Source organism: Eschrichtius robustus, chromosome 3, assembly GCF_028021215.1.
Source record: "Eschrichtius robustus isolate mEscRob2 chromosome 3, mEscRob2.pri, whole genome shotgun sequence".
NCBI lineage: Eukaryota > Metazoa > Chordata > Mammalia > Artiodactyla > Eschrichtiidae > Eschrichtius > Eschrichtius robustus.
In genome coordinates, this window is record NC_090826.1 from 46,173,473 (window position 1) to 46,194,611 (window position 21,139).

Here is a 21,139-nt window from a genome sequence, read left to right on the forward strand (position 1 = left end):
GGCAAGAAGGGAGAAAAGGGAGTTGGGGACAGACACAGAAGGGCCTTTTAGGTCCTGCTAAGGATTGGGGACGCTCTCCTGAAGACAATGGGAAGCCATTGAGGGTAGGAAGTCAGGAGGCATAAAGAGGTGGTCTTGGCTGCCCTGAGGGCCAATGGGGTGGGTCATCTTCCTCCCCTTGACCTCCACTTCCTTAAGTATATAATGCAGTAATCATACCTAACTTTTGGGACTCTGTGTGTGTGTGCAGGGAGATTTTCTTAGCAGATGTGCATGCCTGGTCTTTAGACTTTGCTCAGTAAGTGTTGAAAAAGCCACTCTTGCCTGACTTGGTCTCCTCTCGCATTTCCTCCCAGGGATCAACTCCTGCTTAAGAACACCATGCACGCAGGTGAGCTGTCCCTACAATTCCCGTAGGAAGGGTGGCCCAGGTATGGGGGTGGGATAGAGTGGGAGGATTGGGGAGTTCACCCAGCAGTCAGATTGCTGGGCTGAGACAGGCTCTGTTCTGGATGATTGCCCCAGGTTCTCCTCCATGTAGTCTGCCTCACCCAGAGCAAACTGCTAAGGGCAGTGGGCAGCTCTGTCAAGGCTGCTTTGGGAATCTAGAGCCACAGTCATTCACAGAATAGTTCTAGAAACTTAGGGGTTGGCTGGAAGTAGGGTAAGTAAGGAGGCTCCCCCTTCCCTTTTTCTGCCTTAAGGGGGATCCTCATTTGTCTAGTATTTGTGGACTTCTTACTGTGGACCTGGCATTGTGTTAGGTGCTGGGGATGCCCCTGGCACTAAGATGTGCATAGTTCTCTCCAGTGGGGAGCTCATCTCTAGCAGGGGCTGGACCACTAAACAAGTCATTGGAATAAAGTGCCATGAATCATTTGCTCAGAAGGGTGGGATCGACAAGGATAGTAGGAGGAGGTTCCAGGACAAGGCAATTGCATTTAAGGGCCGTGAGCTGAAAGGGAGCAGCGTGTGGTCAAAGAAGGGAACACAGGGGATGGGGCTGGAACTGAGAGAGCCGTGCAGGATGGGACTGGACAGGTGGGCTGGACGTGGTCATGAAGGACCTCGTAAGTCACCCCAGGGACTTCATGCTAAGGATGGTGGGGAGCCATGGAAGGGTTTCAACAGGTGAGGCTCAATTTGCCTTTCTCCCTCTCAGGAGCACTGCAGGGAGCTCAACAGTAGGCTATTGGACAGAAGCGGGCAGTGGCATTGAGAGACCTCCAGACCAGGCGTGGCCATGAATCCAGGGGCTAGTCTGGTCCTCCGTGAAGACACCAAGATGATACCCACTCTCAACTCCACTGAGGCGCCTGGTTTAGGCTCTGGCACCATCTCTGGGCCCAACCCAGACACAGACCTTGTTCCTATCTTGAATCCACCCCTGAGTCCTGGCTTGGTTCTTGATCCAGACCTTAATCCAACTCTGAGTCCTGTTTCAGAGGAGACCCCTGGCCTGGCATCTGATAACACCCCCAGACCTGATGACAGCAGGGCCGTGGCTCCAGCCTCCCTCCAGATCACCACTGCCCACTCTGGTGAAGCCCTGGGTTTGGATTCCAATCACATCTCGACAGCTGACTCACAGGGGGCCCTAAGTCCAGCCTCAAACCTCGTTCTGAGCCCTGGCTCTATGGAAGCCCAGGGTCTGAGTTTGGGGAACCACTCCGGGCCAGATTCTGAGGAGGCCTTCAGCTCCCTCCCAAGAAAGATTTTTGATTTGGGTCAGAGTAACTCCAATCCTTCCAGGCCTGAATCAAACCCGTTTAAAAGGCCTTATTCAAAAGAAACCCTTGTTCTGGGCCAAAGCATCTCCAGGCCAGGCTCAAAAGCTCTCCTTATTCCAGCCCCAAACTCTTCTCTGGATCCTGATTCCAATCAGCTGCTCAGTGTGGGCTCAGGAAACATCTCCAAGCTGGACCTGAATGCAGCTCCAAGTTCTCCTGGGTCCCTAATGCCAGACATGAACGAGACCATCACTTTTGTTTCACGTAACATCTCTGGATCTGTTTCAAAAAGAACCTTTGGGGCAGCCTGGAACACGAGTTCCAAGGGAACCATCAACATGGCTTCAGATGACAATCCCAAGTCTGATTTGGACATGACTGTCACTCAGGCCTCATGCTTGACCCTGGTTCCTTGTTCCAGCGAGGCTATCAGCCTGCACTCCAGCATCCAGGGACACAACTCCACCCTTTCTCCACCCTCGTGCATGACCCCGATCCTGGGCTCCAATGAGACTCTGAGCCTGGTCTCCAGCCTCATCTCCAGTGACACCTCCACCCTGACACTGAGCAGCCAGCAGGACTGTTCCGAGGACAACAGCATCCACACGGTGCCCCTGGAGGGGAGTCCGGGCAGCTGGAGCAAGATGACTAGTGTCGAGGTGGGCCAGTTCCCACTGGGGTTCCCCACCAGTGACACCATGAACAAGGACTCCACAGCCTTCCAGAGCATCCCTCAGGGTGAGTAAGGCCAGAGCGCCAGCCCCAGAGGGGACACTGACCTGGAAGAACTCTATTCAGACTTGTAGGGCAGGGAGGGGAGAGGAGAGGGAAAAGGGAGGGGAGAGGAGAGGGAAAAGGAAGGGAAGAGCATGCAATGGATAACATGCAATATATTTACTATACGTGAGAAGGGAACAGCATGCAATGAATAACATGCAATATATTAATTATGCAGGAGGGATCTAGTGCTTGCTGTGTGACTTGGGACAAGCTACTTAATCTCTCTGAGTTTCACTTTTCTTAACTGTAATATAATATCTCCATATAATAATACTTTCATTCTGTCCAAATTACAAGTCAACTAACTAACTATACCTTCCTTTCTTTATTGATAAATTTCAGGTCTGTCTTCTCAAGTCAAAGTTTGAACAGTGGAGCAGGCAGGCTTGAGTTTTTGAGGTCCCCACCTAAGTGAAGCCTTGGGGTCCTATCTGGAACCTGTGGCTCACTTCTGATGTGCAAGAGTTCTGTAAATGAATACCCCACCAGTTTTTGATGTTGTGAGGATCTTCTCCCAATTATTTATATCTCCAAATATTTTTGTTTGTTCATGCACCAATACCATATTGCAATTAAAAAAATTTACCATGGCTTTGCAAGTATGCATTCATATCTGATAGGGTGAAAATCCCTCTTTAAAGTTCTCAAAACTATTCTGAGGACAACAGCATCCACACCATGCCCTGGAGGCTATTTGAACACCCTCATTCTTCCGTATACATTTTAAAATGCATTTGTCTAGGTCCTCAAAAAATCTTTCTGGCATTTTTATTGGAATGTTATTAATCTATCCATCTATTGGAGTTTTACTTTATTTTTTTATTTTTTAAACAAAATTTTTTAAAATTAATTAATTAATTTATTTATTTTTGACTGCGCTGGGTCTCCGTTGCTGCCCGTGGGCTTTCTCTCGTTGAGGCGAGTAGGGGCTACTCTTCGTTGCGGTGCGCGGGCTTCTCATCGCGGTGGCTTCTCTTGTTGTGGAGCACGGGCTCTAGAGCGCAGGCTCAGTAGTTGTGGCGCACAGGCTTAGTTGCTCCGCGGCATGTGGGGTTTTCCCGGACCCCGGCTCGAACCCATGTCCCCTGCATTGGCAGGTGGATTCTTAACCACTGCGCCACCAGGGAAGTTCCGAGTTTTACTTTATATAGGATATATCCTTTACTAGAATTTTTAAAATTCTCCATAAAAGACTAGTGCATTTTTGGATAGGATAATTCTTAGGTACTTTACAGTTCTTATTGCTACCATGAATCATACCTTATTTTCTTTTTTTTTTTTTATTAATTAATTTATTTTATTTATTTATATTTATTTATTTTTGGCAATGTTGGGTCTTCGTTTCTGTGCGAGGGCTTTCTCCAGTTGCGGTGAGCGGGGGCCACTCTTCGTCGCGGTGCGTGGGCCTCTCACTGTCGCGGCCTCTCTTGTTGCGGAGCACAGGCTCCAGACGCGCAGGCTCAGTAGTTGTGGCTCACGGGCGTAGCTGCTCCGCGGCATGTGGGATCTTCCCAGACCAGGGCTCGAACCCATGTCCCCTGCATTGGCAGGCGGATTCTCAACCACTGCGCCACCAGGGAAGCCCCCATCATACCTTCTTTTCTAATACAATTCTTATTTTGTACTGATGATGCTGATGATGTAGAGGAACTTTGTTTACACAAATTGGTCTTTTTGTTTAAACAGCTTTATTGAGATAAAACTTACCTATCATAAAAGTCACTCAAAGCGTACAATTTAATGGTTTTAAAATATACATAGAATTATGCAACCATCACCACCACAATCAATTTTAGAACATTTTCCAAAGTGGCTGAACTATTTTACATTCCCACTAGCAGTATATGACGCTTGTTATTGTTTGTCTGTCTTTTTGTTTTTTTCTTTTTTTTTAACAAAAAGCTAGGAATCCTTTTGAATTTTTTAAAATTATTTTTATCTTTTATTTTTATACAATTTTAAATGTTACACTCCATTTACAGTTATTACAAACTGTTGGCTATATTCCCCATGTTGCACAATACATCCTTGTAGCCTATCTTACACCCCATAGTTTGTACCTCCCACTTATTGTCTGTCTTTCTGATTATAACCATCTTAGTGGGTATGAAGTATCTCACTGTGGTTTTGATTTGCATTTCCCTGAAGGGTAGTAACATCGAACGACTTTTCATATGCTATCAGCCACTTCTATATCTTATTTGGATAAATGTCAATTCAAATTCTTTGCCCACTTAAAAAATTGGGCATGTCTTTTTATTATTGAGTTGTAAGTGATCTTTATATATTCTAGATATAAGTTATATCCCTTATCCCCAAATAAGATATATACCTTATCAGATATATAATTTGCCAATATTTTTTAACCTATGGGTTGTCTTTTTGCTTTTCTCATGGTGTCCTTTGAAACACAGAAGTTTTAAATTTCAATGATGTCCAGTTTATTTTTTCTTTCATTGCTTGTGCTTTTGGTGTCATATATAAGAAATTATTACCTACTCCAAGATCATGAAGATTTATGCCTATGTTTTCTTCTAAGAGTTTTATAATTTTAGTTCTGAAATTTAGGTCTTTGATCCATTTTGAGTTAACTTTTGTATATGGTGTCAAATTGGGGTCCAACTTCATTCCTTTGCATGCGGAGTCCAGTTATTATTGTGATATAATTCACATATTATACAATTTACCCATTTAAAGTGTAGAATTCAATGGCTTTTGGTATATTATTAATCTTTTAAAAATTGTAGTAAAATATATATAACATACATTTGCCATTTTAAACATTTTTAAAAATAAATTTATTTATTTTATTTTTGACTGTGCTGGGTGTTTGTTGCTGTGCATGGGCTTTTCTCTAGTTGCGACGAGTGGGGGCTACTCTTCGTTGCAGTGTGCAGGCTTCTCATTGTGGTGGCTTCTCTTGTTGTGGAGCACGGGCTCTAGGCACGTGGGCTTCAGTAGTTGTGGCATGAGGGCTCAGTAGTTGTGGCTCGCGGGCTCTAGAGCACAGGCTCAGTAGTTGTGGCGCACGGGGTTAGTTGTTCCACGGCTTGTGGGATCTTCCCGGACCAGGGCTCGAACCTGTGTCCCCTGCATTGGCAGGCAGATTCTTAACCACTGTGCCACCAGGGAAGCCCTTAAACATTCAGTGGCATTAGTCACACTCACAATATTGTGTAGCCATTACCACTATGTATTTCCAAAACTTTTTCATCATCCCAAATAGAAGGTCTCACCATATGCAATAACTCCCCATTCCTCTCTCCCCAGTCCCTTGTAAGCTCTAATCTACTTTCTGTCTCTACGAATTTGCCTACTCTAGGTAACTCATGAAATGGAATCATACATTTGTCCTTTTGTACCTGGTTTATTTCACTTAGCATAATGTTCATCCATGTTGTAACATGTATCAGTACGTCATTCCTTTTTATGGTTGGATAATATTCCAATGTATGTACCACATTTTATTAGTCCATGGACAAATATTTGGGTTGTTTCCACTTTTTGGCTATCATGAATAATGCCGCTATACACATCAGCACACAAGTATCTGAACACTTGCTTTCAATTCCTTTATATATATTCCTAGGAGTGGAATTCCTGGATCATATGGTAATTCTATGTTTAGCTTTTTGAGGAACAGCCAAATTATTTCCCATACCAGCTGTACAATTTTGCATTCCCTCCAGAAATGTACAAGGGTTCTAAAGTACAAGGGTTCCAATTTCTGCACTACTAATCTCTCCTTGCCAACACTTGTTAGTTTCCATTTTTTAGAAAACATTTTTTTTTTAAAATAAATTTATCTATTTATTTATTTATTTTTGGCTGTGTTGGGTCTTCGTTTCTGTGCGAGGGCTTTCTCTAGTTGCGGCGAGCGGGGGCCACCTTTTCATCGCGGTGCGCGGGCCTCTCACTATTGCGGCCTCTCTTGTTGCAGAGCACAGGCTCCAGACGCGCAGGCTCAGTAGTTGTGGCTCACGGGCCTAGTTGCTCCGCGGCATGTGGGATCTTCCCAGACCAGGGCTCGAACCCATGTCCCCTGCGTTGGCAGGCAGATTCTCAACCACTGCGCCACCAGCGAAGCGCCTAGAAAACATTTTTATAATAGCCATCCTAAAGAGTGTGAAGTAGTATTTTATTGTGATTTTGATTTGCATTTCCCTAATGACTAATGATGTTGAGCATTTTAACATGCTTATTTGCCATTTGTATATCTTTTTTTATGGAGAAATAATTATTCAATCCTTTACCCATTTTCAAATTTGGTTGTTTTTTGTTGTTGAGTTTTAGGAGTTCTTTACACATTCTGGGTATTAATTCCTTATCAGATATACAATTTGTAAATATTGACACCCATTCTGTGAGTTGTCTTTTCATTCTTTTGACATTGTCCTTTGATGCATAAAAGTGTTTAATTTTGATGAGAACCAATTTGTCTACTCATTTCTTATCTGTTATTTTGGTGTTATGTTCAAGAAATTGTTGCCATATCCAATGTCATGAAGATTTCCCCCTATGTTGTCTTCTAAGAGTTTCATAGTTTTAGCTTTTAAGTTTAGTCTTTAAGTTAATTTTTGTATGTAGTATGATGTAGGGGTCCAACGTCATTCTTTTGCATGTGGATATCCAGTTTTTCTAGCATCATGTGTTGAAAAGAGCATTCTTTTTCCACTGAATGGTCTTGAGACCTTTGTCAAAAATCAATTGACCATATATATGAGGGTATATGTCTATTATATTCCATTGGTCTTTATGTCTGTCCTATGCCAGTACCACACTGTTTTGATTTCTATAGCTTTGTAGTAAGTTTGAAATCAGAAAATATGAGTCTCCCAACTTTGTTCTTTTTCAAGATTGTTTTGGCTATTTAGGGTCAATTTTTTATTTTTTTAAAGGATATTTATTTTACTTTTTTTTTTAAAAGGAATTCCTTTATTTTTATTATTTATTTATTTATTTATTTATTTTTGGCTGTGTTGGGTCCTCGTTTCTGCGCGAGGGCTTTCTCTAGTTGCGGCAAGCAGGGACCACTCTTCATCACGGTGCGCTGGCCTCTCATTATCGCGGCCTCTCTTGTTGCGGAGCACAGGCTCCAGACGTGCAGGCTCAGTAGTTGTGGCTCATGGGCCTAGTTGCTCTGAGACATGTGGGATCTTCCCAGACCAGGGCTCAAACCCATGTCCCCTGCATTGGCAGGCAGATTCTCAACCACTGCGCCACCAGGGAAGCCCCAATTTTTGTTTCTTAATAGGAGCATTTTGTCCATTTGTATTTTTAAAAGCAATGTATTTTCAAACTGTATTTGTCTTTTAAAAACTTTTTCAAGGTATATAACATATATCAGTAAAATATGTAAAGTGCACTACTAACCTTAAGTGTACAGCTTGATGAATATTTACATACCTATACACACTGGTAACTACCACGCAGATCAAGACACAGATCTTTTCCAGCATCCCAGAACCTTCTCTTGTGACCCTTTCCAATCAATACCCCTTCTTCTGGGGCAGGGTTTCTCAGTCTTGGCACTATTGACATTTTGTGTTAGCTACATCTTTGTTGTGTGAGTGTGGGTGCGTGGGGAGCTGTTCTATGCATTGTAAGATGCATCCCTGGACTCTGCCCAGTAGATGCTAGTAGTAACATCCCCCCTCACAAGTTGCCCTCAGTTATCAACAGCCATAGAGGGAACAATTCTGATTTGTATCACCATAGACTAGTTTTGCCTGTTTTTGAACTTCTTATCAATAGGATACTACAGTATATACTGTTTTGACTCTGGCTTCTTTAGCCCAACATGATGTCATTTAGATTCATCCACATTGTTGCATGTATCATAGTTGATTCTTTTCATTGTTTTGTAGTATTCCATCTTATGAACATACCACAATTTGTTTATCCATTTTTTGCTGATGGACATTAGGATTTTTTCTACTTTTTGGATATTATGAATAAAGTTACTTTGAACATTTTCGTACATGTCTTTTGGTACACAGATACATTTATTTATCTAGAAGAGGAATTTCTGGGTCATAGCATAAGCATATGTTTAGCTTTAGTAGATATTGCCAATTTTTTCAAAAGTGGTTGAATTAATTTACCACCTCACCTGTGAGAGTTCCAACTGCTCCACATCCTCACAAACATTTGGTATTGTTCGCTTTCAAAATTTTAGCCATTCTGATTGGTGTCTAATGATATTTTGGTGTGATTTTAATTTGCATTTTTTTCTTGCATTTTTTGATGACTACTGATGTTAAGCATCTTTTAATATGATTATTGTCAATTTGTATAGCCTTTTTAAAAATATATTTATTTATTTTTGGCTGTGTTGGGTCTTAGTTGCTGCACACGGGCTGTTTGTTGCAGTGTGCGGGCTTCTCTCTAGCTGTGGCGTGTGGGCTCCTGAGTGCGCAGGCTCTCTAGTTGTGGCATACGGGCTCTTTAGTTGTGGTGCATGGGCTCTCTAGTTGTGGCATGCAACCTCAGTAGTTATGGTGTGCAGGCTTAGTTGCCCTGCAGCACGTGGGATCTTTTTTCCCTGACCAGGGATCGTACCTGCGTCTGCTGCATTGGAAGGCAGATTCTTAACCACTGGACCACCAGGGAAGTCCCTGTATATCCTTTTTTATGAAGTGCCTGTTCAAGTCTTTTGCTCATTTAAAAAATTTGGGTTGTCTTTTTCTTATTGATTTGTGGAAGTTCTTTATATTGATATAATCCAGATATGTGTACCCAAAGGTTGTGAAAATAGTCTCATATTTTCCCCCAGAAGTTTTATTGTTTTTTCGTTCACATTAAATTTATAATGCATCATGAATTAATTTTGGAAAACAGTGTGAGAGAGGGACTTAAGGCTCATTTTCCCCCCATGTGGATATCTAATTGCTCCAGACCATTTATTGAAAAGACCTACTTTCTCCACTGAATTGCAGTGTCACCTTTGAGGTAAGTCAAGTGACTGTATATGCGTAGGTTTATTTCTGGAGTCTTTCTGTTCCTTTGTTTGTCTATCCTTAACCATTGCCGTAGTTACTGTGTTTTAGAGTAAGTCTTGATATTTTTTACTGTAAGTCCTCCAACTTTGTCCTTTCTCAAGATTGTCTATTCTAGGTGATTTACTTTTCCATATAGATTCTAGAAACAGCTTGTCAATTTCCATAAAATATAATAAAAATCTGTTAGATTTTCATTGGAATTTCATTGAATTTATAAATCAATTTATGTAGCATTGTCTTCTTTATAAACTGTGTTTTCCAACCCACAGTCCATTTATATTTAATGTAATTATGGATAGTTTAAAAAATGTTTTTAATTTTAAATTGAAGTGTAGTTGATTTACAATTATGGGTAGCTTGATTTCTATCATCTTATGTTTGTATTCTTTGTTCTGCTTGCTCTATATTTCTTTTTTACTCCTTTTTTGGTTTTGGGGTTGTTTTTTCCTCCCTCTTTTCTCTGTTACTTGTGTGGAAGTTACATACTGTTTTAAGTCTTTTAGTGATTCTCTAGAAGTTACAATGTGCGTATTTAATTTATCACAAAGTCCAACTGATCAATGCATTTATCTTCCTCCCAGACAATTTAAGACTTAGAAACATGTTAACCCCACTTAATCCCCCCTCACCACCAATTTATATGCTCTCCTGGTAATGTATATTAATTCTATCTTTTTCTTAACCCTGTAAACATTATTATTATTTTATGTAGTTAATGTTCTTACATTTACCAAAATATTAACCTCTTTTTTTATTTGCTTGTTGCATCTCAGACCCTCCATCTGGGATTAATTTCCTTTTGCCTAAAGTGCATCCTTTAGAATTTGCTTTAGTGAATTCTGCTGATGGCCGACTCTTTCCATTTTTGTCTGAAAATGCCTCTATTTATCCCTCATTCTTTAAAAAAATTTAAAACAATAAAAACTTGCAGAAAAGTTGAAAGTACAGTATAAAAATTTTTTCTGAATAATTTGATAATAAGTTGCCAAATGATATCCTACCAATCTTGAAATTTAATATGTGTTTCTTACAATAAAGGATAAAAGTTAACCATCAGAATCAGGAAATTAATACTGATACACTGCTACCATCTAATCATCAGGCCCCATTCAAATGTCACCAATTGTCCCAGTAATGTTCTTTATTAAAAAAAGATCCAGGTCAGAATCATTCATTGCTCTTTTTTGTCTCATCTGTTTTGTTTCCCTCAGCCCTCAGACTTTCCTTGACTGTTATGTCCCTGATACACTGGAAGATTACAGGCCAGCTATTTTATAAGATGTGCCTCATTTTGGGTTTATCTGATGTTTCCTCGTGATCAGATTCATGTCATACATCTTTGGCAGGAATAGCACAGACGTGATGCTTGGTTTTCCTCACTGCATCCTATCTGGTGGTGTATGATTTTTATTTGTTCCATTACTGGCGATGTTCACTTTGATCTCTTGAGTACAATGGTTGCTGCCAAGGTTTTCCACTGTAAAGTCATTATTTACCCCTTTTTAGTAAATATTATGTATTAAATATTATGTAAAAATATTAAGGAGGTACTTTGAAACTATGTAAATATACCATTCCTCATCAAACTTTCAATTTAGTTATTTACTTATTTATATTAGTATGGACTTATGTTTTCCTAGTTTACTCGATGGACCATAATCTGTTGCTACCATCATTTATTGTGATACTCAAACTTTCCCCAGTTTAACCAAGAAATCCCTTTTGAGCAAGCTTTGTATCTCTTTGACGTCTTCCCATAATTCCTTGGGCTCTCTTCCTTGTTTTCTGGTACAAGATGTCTCAGGCTCATCCTGCACTTTCTCTGCCCAAGTCCTAGAATCAGCCATTTCTCCAAGGAGACTTGTTCCTTTGGTACTTAGGAGCCAAGATTTGGTGCTAGCTGTATTCACTACTATTGAGGTGTCTCTGCTTCTCACTATTGACTCCATCCTCTGGTAGCCTCTGGTGGCCAAGTTGCCCCTGAAGTTCCAGGGTCTCTCTCCTTGGGCTTCCCCCCAGCCCTCTTAAGTCAAGGGCTTTACTGGCCCTGCTCAGCCAAGTGCCCATAGCTGGACCAATCACTGTGTCTGGGGGCATGGGAATCTCTTACTGGCCAAGCATGTGTTCCAGGTCCACCTTTATTCATTTGTTTGTTTATTGACAATATTATATTAGTTTCAGGTGTAAAGCCCACCCTTATTTGAAGAGGGATGATGGGTGTGGTTTGCAGCTTCACCTAGCTATATGGAATGAGTAGCTTACATGGAAGACAGAGGCTTTTTCACCAGAAGAAAGATGAGGAACTTTGGGGCTGACAAAATAGCATGTATCTACTATAACAAATAAGAGTTTAACTATAAATTGTGATAACAACTGAAAGAAGAGAATAGGATGATGCACAAGAGGATCACAGTAGGCCTTTCATTAGCCTGAAGACCAGGGGAGGCCTCTTTGAGGAGTGGCAGGCAAGCAAAGACCTGAAGGATGGGGCTCTACCTCAGCAAGGGGGTGTGGCAGTGGAGCGGCCCAGGTAGAGGAAACTGCCTGTGCAAAGGCCCTGAGGGGGAAGCTTGCTGGGCCTGGAAGGAGGCCAGTGTGGTGGGCGCATGGGGAGCGAGGGGAGAGCAGGGGGAGGTGAGGCTGGGGAGGTGGGCAGGGGAGACTGACCTGGCAGGGCCTTGAAGACACTAACAAGGATGCTTGCTTTATGCTCGGTGAAATGGGGTGCCCATAAAGGGTTTTAGGGATGGGAGCTCAGTCTGGCTGCTGGCGGAGTAAGGATTGGAGGGGCCCAGTGGGGGAGGTGGGAAGGGACTCTGCTACACCATATCTTTACCCTTCCTCTTCTCTCCTCAATGAAACTGTGACCTGCAGGAGCCTTCGATGAAGTAGCCTCATGTCTGGTGAAGGTGCCAGGACAGAGAGAGGATGGCAACGAAATAGCTCTGGTATGCTTCCTGCTAACACCCACCTGACTTTTCTGGGATGCCCTCTCCCCCCGCGCCGCCCGCCACCCCCGCACCCCCCCCCCCCCCAGCATTCCTTGTTTCTCTGCCTGGCTCTTCCCTCCTCCTTGGTACTCATCATCATCTGAAGCACAATAGGCTTTATAAGTTTATCTTGTTTCTTGTTATTCTCTTGCACTGGGATGCATCCTCCATAAATCAGGGGTTTTTGTTTGTCTCATTCCCAGCTGTATTCCTAGCATCTAGAGCAGTGCCTGGCATATCCTAGGTGCTCAATAACAGTTTTTTAAACCATGGAATGAATTGTGAGAGGGTTTCTAAAAGCGGAAGAAAAGGGAATTCCCTGGTGGTCCAGTGGTTAGGACTAGGCACTTTCACTGGTAGGGCCTGGGTTCAACCCCTGGTTGGGGAAATAAGATCCTGCAAGCTGCGCGGCATGACCAAATTAAAAAAAAAGGCGGAGTGGGGAGAAAAGCTAGAAATGACCTTTTTCAGGACACAAGCCCAACCCAGGTCTTGGCCATGCCGCAGGCCTCGGGAGGCCAGAGAAAGCCAGCATCTACAGGCCTTGGTGAGGGCCAGTGGGGGTAGACTGGACAGGCTGGTGGCCATGAGTGTGACACACGGAGCGTGGGTGAGCCTGGTTGGTGGACAGAGTCTGGAGGCAGGGGGTCCACCCAGGCCAGGCCGTGCAACCTGTTCTCTTGACAGGAGGGGTGGGAAAGAGCTTGTGGCATCTTTGACCCACCACACTGTCCATTAGATTTTCTTGCTTTGCTTTCTTTACTATATATTTTATCTGTTTCATGTTTCTTTCTTCTTCTGCCTTACGATAATGAGAACCAATAGATTAATTAGACGTTGGTTAATGTTTTCCCTCTCTCAGGTTGCAGAATGCCTTAATCCGACTGGTGTGTGCCCTTAAGAAGGGTAGATATTAGAAGGCTCTTATCACTTACGATGGCATTTCAGGTTGAGGTGTTGGGACCCTTTCTGTCCCGTTGGCTCCTGCCTCTTCTCCCTTGCTTGGAGAGGAGAGAATGCTTTGCAGTCCCTGATATCTGGTCCTCCCCCAAATGCTGGCCTACAGGGATTATCCCCAACCTCCCTGCTGCCACCACGATCTTCTCAAGTCTTCACCCCCCTCAAGTTCCCCTGTGGTTTCTCACTTGTCTTGAGCTGATGCTGGGGGCCGGCAGCTGGGGAGAAGGAGGCTGGCTTGCCTGCAGGTGGCAGGTGGCTAAGGGGGGTGTAGGGACAGCCCCTGAGGGCCGGGTTCAGTGTGGCTCTCACCCTGCGGCTTTGCCCTCTGCTGCCCCCGAGGTCGAGAATGCCCTCAGCCTCCAGAAGAGCCAGGATGTGCTGGACGCGGAAGAAGAGAGGAAGACCACGATGAAGAAGATGACGGTGCGTGAGCAACTTGCGGTCTGTGACATCCGGGCGGGGAGGGGGCGGAAGTCCTGAGTCCACCCACTGATGAGGCTGGAGTGGGGTGGGATGGGCAGAGGACAGTCGAGGCACAGACACTTGGGCTTGAGTCTCGGCTCCACCTCTAATTGCCCCCCACCTACCCTGGGGGAGCTCAGCCAAGTCACTTCCCCTCTCTGAGCCTCGCTCTTAATACCTCACAAATGACTGTGATAAAACCTGTGTCCTTGGCTTGTTGGGAGGACAGAACCCAAAGGTTAGTTCATTGTAAAGCCTTAGGCACCTGGGAGCAGTCGTAATTATTTTATACATTATTTCCCCCAAAATTCCTTCTGATGGGGAACCTCTGAAGGAACTTTCCTTTTCTCTTTGCTAAATACAGTCACTTCTCAGTTAGCCACCAGAATGTTTGGGCTGGGATAACCACTGAAGTTTCCAGAATTATATTTAGCTATAAAGAGAGAAAAAATCCTTGCCTTTGATACTTCCATTTAATTAATGTTAATTGAGCACCTACGGGTCTTTGGTGCTAGATCAAAAGTGAGGAATTAGAAGGACATTTTAAAGGAATTCAACCGGACCACTTTCGAGGGCCACGCGTGGTGTTCTCTGCATTGGGCTGGTCCACAGTTTAGATATACTTCCCCACCATGGGGCTGCTGAAACAGTTCTTCCGGAGCCCTACATGGGGGGCTTGCAGCAGGCTAGGGCTTGTCATGTTTTTGGTGGCCTTGAACTGAGGGCTCTGGACAGGGCTTGAGCAGTCAGCTGGCTCCCCCCACTGGAGGCCAGGCAGGCTGTGGAGGCTGCCCACGCCGAGGGGCTGCGTGGCCTGCTCCCTGTGAGGAGGAGTGGCCTCGGCCCTGGTGGTCTGCAGTGGCCTGTGCCCTCATCGACACCTCCATGGTCCCCCGTCCAGAAGCAGATCCAGGAGGAGCCGCTGGATTCTCTCTTGAGCTCCGCCCGCCAGCAAGTCATGGAGACCCTGACCCAGCTGAGGTGACCACGGCCCCTTCCCCGAACCCCCGCCCCATTCCCTCTACCCACGGGCTCCGCCTGTATCTTCTGGGGCCACTCTGCTGTGCGTGGCCCCAGCCCAGTCCCGGGCCTTTTCCCTTCCCTTTGCCCAGCCCCTGCCGGGGCTGTCTGCCCTGCACCCCACTTCCCTCCTCCTCCCCTCCTCATCTCACGCTTTTGTGGATCTGAATCTCAGCCCTCATCCCAGCCCTGCATCCTTCGCTTCCTGCCTCCAGCCCCAGGGCCCCCCCCTCGCTCCATGCCCTTGCTTTCTGTCTCTCCCTCAGTCATTCCCAGCTCGTCCTGGGCATGCGGGAAAGGTCGGAGCTGGTGAACACGTGCGTGAAGAGTGTGCTCTCCCTGCCCTCGGTGCAGGCCATGCAGGAGAAAGACAAGGACAAGGCTGAGGCCAGACAGGTGAGGCAGGGCCCTCCCCAGTGGGGCCTCGGGGCTGCCTGGCGTCCTCAGAGCGAGGCACGTGCCTGGACTCCCAGCAGGGAGAGGAAGGTGTTCTGGGAGGTAGATGTTTTTAAAATTTATTTTATTTATTTATTTTTGGCTGTGCTGGGTCTTTGTTGCTGTGCGCGGGCTTTCTCTAGTTGCGGCGAGCGGGGGCTACTCTTCGTTGCAGTGTGCGGGCTTCTCATTGCGGTGGCTTCTCTTGTTGCGGAGCACGGGCTCTAGGTGCACAGGCTTCAGTAGTTGTGGCACGTGGGCTCAGTAGTTGTGGCACACGGGCTCAGTAGTTGTGGCTCGCGGGCTCTAGAGCTCAGGCTCAGTAGTTGTGGTGCACCGACTGAGTTGCTCCGTGGCATGTGGGATCTTCCCGGACCAGGGCTCGAACCCGTGTCCCCTGCATTGGCAGGCGGATTCTTAACCACTGCGCTACCAGGGAAGTCCCCTGGGAGGTAGATTTGATCTTCACACTGCTACTCAAGTAGCTTGGACAGTTCACCTCCCCTCTCCTGGCCTGAGTAGGCACTCGATAAACATTTGGTGAATGTATGAATCTGTAGAATAAAGAATCCCTCATCTGAAGCACCGTCCACTTTGGGCTCTGCCCCATGAGAAGGATGTGGACAGATGTTGGCATGGGTTCAGGAGGTGGCCAGCAGTGGGAGGAAAAGGCCTGAGGACTGGGCGAGTTGGAGCTGAGGCCTGGAAGTGGAACCTCAAGGGGCTCCCATGAGCATCTTCAAACCCCTGCAGGATAGTCCCAGGAGGAGTGATCAGAGGTGACCCTTTCTGTAGGATGGGGTCAGTGGGGCAGGTTAGGGAGAGGGGTTTCAGCTCTGGGTGAGGCACATGGATGCATCCTTTCATTCACCAAATATTAACTGATGCCTAATCCAGAAGTACAAGGGAAGGCTACAGTAGGGCTGAGGGCAGATTATCAAAGTATCGTACAAATAAATGCAAAATCACAACAGTGGTACGTGTTGCAAGCAAGAAGTACTTGATGCTATGTAGACTATGAAGAGCCTGGAATCGGGGGAGGCTGAGTGTGTTGGGGGTCAGGGTTCATGGCGCTGGAGGTGAGAGGTTACAGAGGAGCTAACTAGTTGAAGGGGATGGCAGAAGGAAGAGTGTGCCAGGCAGAGGGAGCAGCCTGTGCAGCAGCCTGAGGACAGAGAGAACATGGTGACTGCAAGGGCGATAAGGAGGCAGTGTGGCTGGAGTCCAGAGGGTGAGGTGAGAGAGCTCTGGGGGCCAGACCAGCCCCAGCGTGAAGGTTCTGAGTCCCGGAGGTGGTGCACTTGAGAGAAGACCCAAAGGAGAGGGGGGGAACCCCTGCTGGGTGTGAACAGAGCAGTGCTGCACAGTGATGGGCCACAGATGGGAGGGAAGGAGGAGGCAGTCGGTGAACAAGGCTTGCTTGGTGGTGGTGGTGTAAGCCTGGTGTGCACAGACTCAGGAAGCCTGGACAAAGACAACCCGGAAGGTAGATGTGGAGAGCGGTGGGAAGAGGGGAGGCAGGGGAGAGAGGGTCTCAAAACACTGCTCAGCCTCGTGTGTGTGTGTAATGCTTGCACCCTCCTAAGGTAATTTCAGGACTGTGGTGTGGCTGAGGAAGGAAGAGACAACCGGGCAGAAGAGAGATGGCTCCTGGAAGGGGCAACTTAGAAAATCTATTTGGATCTGGGAGTAGTAATTTAAAGAAGAATCAGAACACTTCCCCAGAGACAATAATATAAGTCACGCTGGTCGTCCGTTGATCTAGCTCTCACAGTTCCAGAGCTTTTTCCCACCCATCTTCTCATGTTCCTCACAAACCGAAACTTCCTTGTTCTGTGACCTTGGACAAGTGTCTCCTTATTGGTAGAATGAGAAAAACACTTTGAGGACAAAATGATATGGTTGTGCAAATCACGAGGCACGCACCTGGCCCGTGGTAGATTTTCAGTAAATGCTGGGCCTCTGATTCCTCCCCTTGTAAGCTAAGAAGGGCAGAGATAATAATTACCAATTTGTCGAGAAGGAAACTGTAACCCATGGAGGGCAAGTAATTTGTCCAATATCACACACCAAGGTTAGTCTCAGAGGTGGGACAAGAAAGCAGCTCTCCTGGGTCCGAGTCCCCCTTCTTCCCCTGACCCACACCAGGGGTTGCCTAGGGCTGGGGTCTGCTCCAGATGCTCCCTAGTGGCCTGGTCCTCCTCCTGTCCACAGACACTTTACCGTCAGACCTTGGATGCCCTGCAGACTCTTCTCAATGCCCTCTTTGTTGAGGACCCAACTCCTGCTGGGCTGAAGAGCATCTTGGAGGTACGGAGGCAGGGAGGAGAGCAAGGGCGGAGGAGAATGGAGAATTGACTCGGGAGATCTGGGGGTGGGGGGCTGGACCCAGAAAGAGTGATTTTCCTTCAGGATGTCATCTTGTGCCAGGTTCCTGCTTCCCTGCCCCTCTCACAGGCCACGTCCCAAACTCCTGCCCCTTCACTCTCTCCCTATCCCCCATACTCATGCTACAGCTGTCCCCATATCCTTGCTTTCTAAATTCTTGTTCCTGTCTCTCTCTCCTATCCTCAAGACTCTCCACCTTTCATCTCTCTCCTCACTGACCTTTGTCCTCCCTCTGTCCTGTCCTCAGTTTCTGGACCGCATGTCTCCCTATGCTCTAAGAAGAGGAGGAGGGCTATGGCGGGTTGTCTTTATGCTCTCCCTAGAAGCTTCCTGATGATTGGTGAAGGCTGGCCTGCCCATCCGGGCAGTAGACGCTGGCATCCAACTTGTAGCTCTGAGTCTTGCCCTTTTCCCCACAGCCTCTGGGGCCCTGGATGAACTCTGGGAAGGCCCATGAGAGAGCACGGGCTGTGACAAGCAATGTCTCTGTGTTGAACCACACGCTTCTGACCCTGCCTTTCTTTGTGAGTGGCCCTGGGAGGGGGGAGGGGACACTCCTAGGGAGAATCTTCCCAGCTCTGAGGGAGCCTGTGCATCCATCCAGAGAGTCCCAGGGGGTCCCCACTATCCTCAGAGGGCTCAGGTCTCAGGGCCAGACCATCTAGCTCTGTTCACCATTTACTGTATAGCCTTATTAAAACTATAAGTCTCAATCCCTAAGATTATGACACAAACAGATGTCCTCGGGGTTCCCGGCACTGGGGCTTCTGCTGGGGAGGCTCATCATTCGCATCGGGGATCCTGATGAGGAGATTGGCCGGGAGGCTCTGGACGGCATCACCATCCTCTACACCATCTTGGAGCTTCAAAAACGTAAGCCCTTTGGAGTGCTTCTAAAACAAGGCTTTTGAGCAGGTACTCAGCCTAGGAATTGAATGGAGCCATGGCAACAAGGCACTGGTGGGATATAGGAGAGACCAACACAGAGTCCAATGGAGTCTGGAAATCAGTGTGAAAACTTAGTCCCCACAGAACTTGGAGACAGAGGTGACAAACAAACCCATTTTGACTTAAGCAATGCTTCTATTTAAGCTTCTCCTCACTCTTCCAAGTTTAATTTGTGACTCTCGTTTTCACATTCCCATGCCACCATGTACACCTAGGCATAATAGCCCCAATGTCCTGGTTTTTGGTCTGTCTTCCCCCACTAGACTATAAGTTCATTTGAGTCTGTGTCTTGTTCACCACTGTATTCCCAAGATCTAGCCCTGGGCCTGGCACATGGTGGGTGCTCAGTGAATATTTATTGGATGAATGAACAAAGAACAGGTCCTATCTTGGAATCTGGAGTGGCTAAAACCTGTAGGTGGGAGTACATCTCTGGATTCAGCTGCAGGGAGCTAGCGATATGGTATGGGCTGCCACAGAAACCCAGCTGGCACTGCACCTGAGGTGTGCAGTATCAACTGTTACTTGCCTCCTTCCTTTCTCCAGAGTCCCAACTCTGCTCCAAACCAAGGAACCTTGGCACATTGTTCAAACTTCCCTGGCTCTGGAGGCAGAGTGACCTGGGTACAAGACCTAGCTCTGGCCCTTCCTAGCTGTGTGACCTTAGGCAAGTATTTTTCTTGTCAAGGCCTAGATTTCCTCATTTGTAAAAAAGGACACAATAGGATATAACTCACAAGCTTTTTGGAAGATTAAATGAGATCATATATGTAAAAAGACCAGCTCATTCCACACATTATAGGTACTTGCCAAATAGAGTTTCCTTTTTCCCCATCCCTACAAGGATCATCTAATTAGTTTCAGCGTTTTGGGATATGGCTGGTGTCCCTGCTCTTCTTGTTCTTTAGCATTTGGGGCAAAGATTTAGCCCCTAGGAGATTTCCCCTGCTGCCCAGGAACCACTCAGACCTCCTGAGTGATAGATGAAGGTGATATAAGCCATGTTAATGATCAGTCTTAGGGACAGGAATAGTATACACCAAATTAGTATTGCCAGATTTAGCAAATAAAAGTATAGGACACCCAGTTAAATCTGAATTTCAGATAAAAGGTAAATACTTTTTGGTATATTTGAGACATACTTTCACTAAAAATTGTTTATCTGAAATTCATATTTACTGGGTATCTTGTATTTTATCTGGTGACCCTAAGACAAACCCACCCTGTTAGATTCTCAAGGAGTGAAATGGTTTATCCAGGCCCCCTGACTGTAGGAAGCAGCAAAGCTAGGATTTGAATCTGGGTCTGCCTGATTCTAGGTCTCAATCTCCTTCCCTTTACAAACAACCTGCATGCTTAGTCCATATGTTATTCTGCCTCAGTGGCGCTTTCTTATGCCTGTGTCTCGCACACCCTGGGGGACCCAGGTAGGACCCACTCCAGGCCACAGTTAGGCTCAGGAAATGTTCCTGAAATGTGTTTCCTTCAGCAGAAAATAAGGAGCCCACACATGCAGGTACTATTCTAGGCACTCGGGACACAGAAGAAAAAAGATTAATTCAATAATCCTCCTGTTGAGCTTATCTTCTTGTTGTCAGGAGACAACGAACAAAAAAACAAGTAACACCTATAGTAAGTCAAATGATGATTAGTATTACAGAAAAAAGAAGAAAACAGAAAAGGGGGATTGGGAACACCAGGGGTAAGGGAATTGCAATTTAATAGAGGTGTTGCCACGCACACACCAGAATGGCAAAAATGGAACAGACAATTCACTGGTGAGATGTGAAGCCACTGGAACTCTCACACACTGCTGGTGGGAGCATAATTGGTCCCCACTGTGGAAAACTGTTTGGCAATATCCCCTGAAGCTGAACCCATACTCACCTTAGGACACAATTCCAATCCTAGCTATGTGCCTACAAATGTGTACCTATAGTCACCAAAAGGCATGGATTAGACGTATTAGAACATTCAGATCAGCACTATGCATAATAGCTGGAAACAACCCAAATGTCCATCAGAAGTAGAACAGATCAATAAATTGTAGTATATTCATACCATGGAAAATTATACAGCACTGGGAGTGAGTGAACCTATGCAACTTGCAACAGTGTGGATGAATCTCACCCACATAAGGTTGAGTGAAAGCCAGACACAAAGGATAACATACAGTAAGAGTCCATTTATATAAAGTCCAACAGCAAGGAGATCGAATCTGCGGGTTTAGAAGTCAGAATAGTGGTTACCCTGAGTGGGGGAGGGAGATAGTGGACTGAAATGGGGGCACAGGAGGGTCTTCTGGGGTGCTGACCGTGTTCTGTTTGTTGACCTGGGTGCCCGCTACAAGGATATGCTCACCGTGAAAACTGATCCCGCTGGTCACCTATGATTTATGCACATCCTACAACTACGTTTAAGAAAA

At 45.8% G+C, this 21,139-nt stretch overlaps 1 protein-coding gene across 1 annotated transcript in view; it reads left to right on the top strand.

The window, feature by feature from the left end:
- Window positions 1-381: 381 nt before the first annotated feature.
- MROH7 (maestro heat like repeat family member 7) overlaps window positions 382-21,139 on the top strand; it is a 45,076-nt gene continuing 24,318 nt past the window's right edge. Inside the window, exons 1-9 of the mRNA XM_068537539.1 lie at window positions 382-391; window positions 1,236-2,468; window positions 12,386-12,459; window positions 13,801-13,884; window positions 14,825-14,904; window positions 15,210-15,339; window positions 17,593-17,688; window positions 18,186-18,290; window positions 18,504-18,639. Of these exons, the coding sequence (XP_068393640.1) occupies window positions 382-391; window positions 1,236-2,468; window positions 12,386-12,459; window positions 13,801-13,884; window positions 14,825-14,904; window positions 15,210-15,339; window positions 17,593-17,688; window positions 18,186-18,290; window positions 18,504-18,639 (1,948 nt within the window). The remainder of the gene's footprint in view (window positions 392-1,235; window positions 2,469-12,385; window positions 12,460-13,800; window positions 13,885-14,824; window positions 14,905-15,209; window positions 15,340-17,592; window positions 17,689-18,185; window positions 18,291-18,503; window positions 18,640-21,139) is intronic.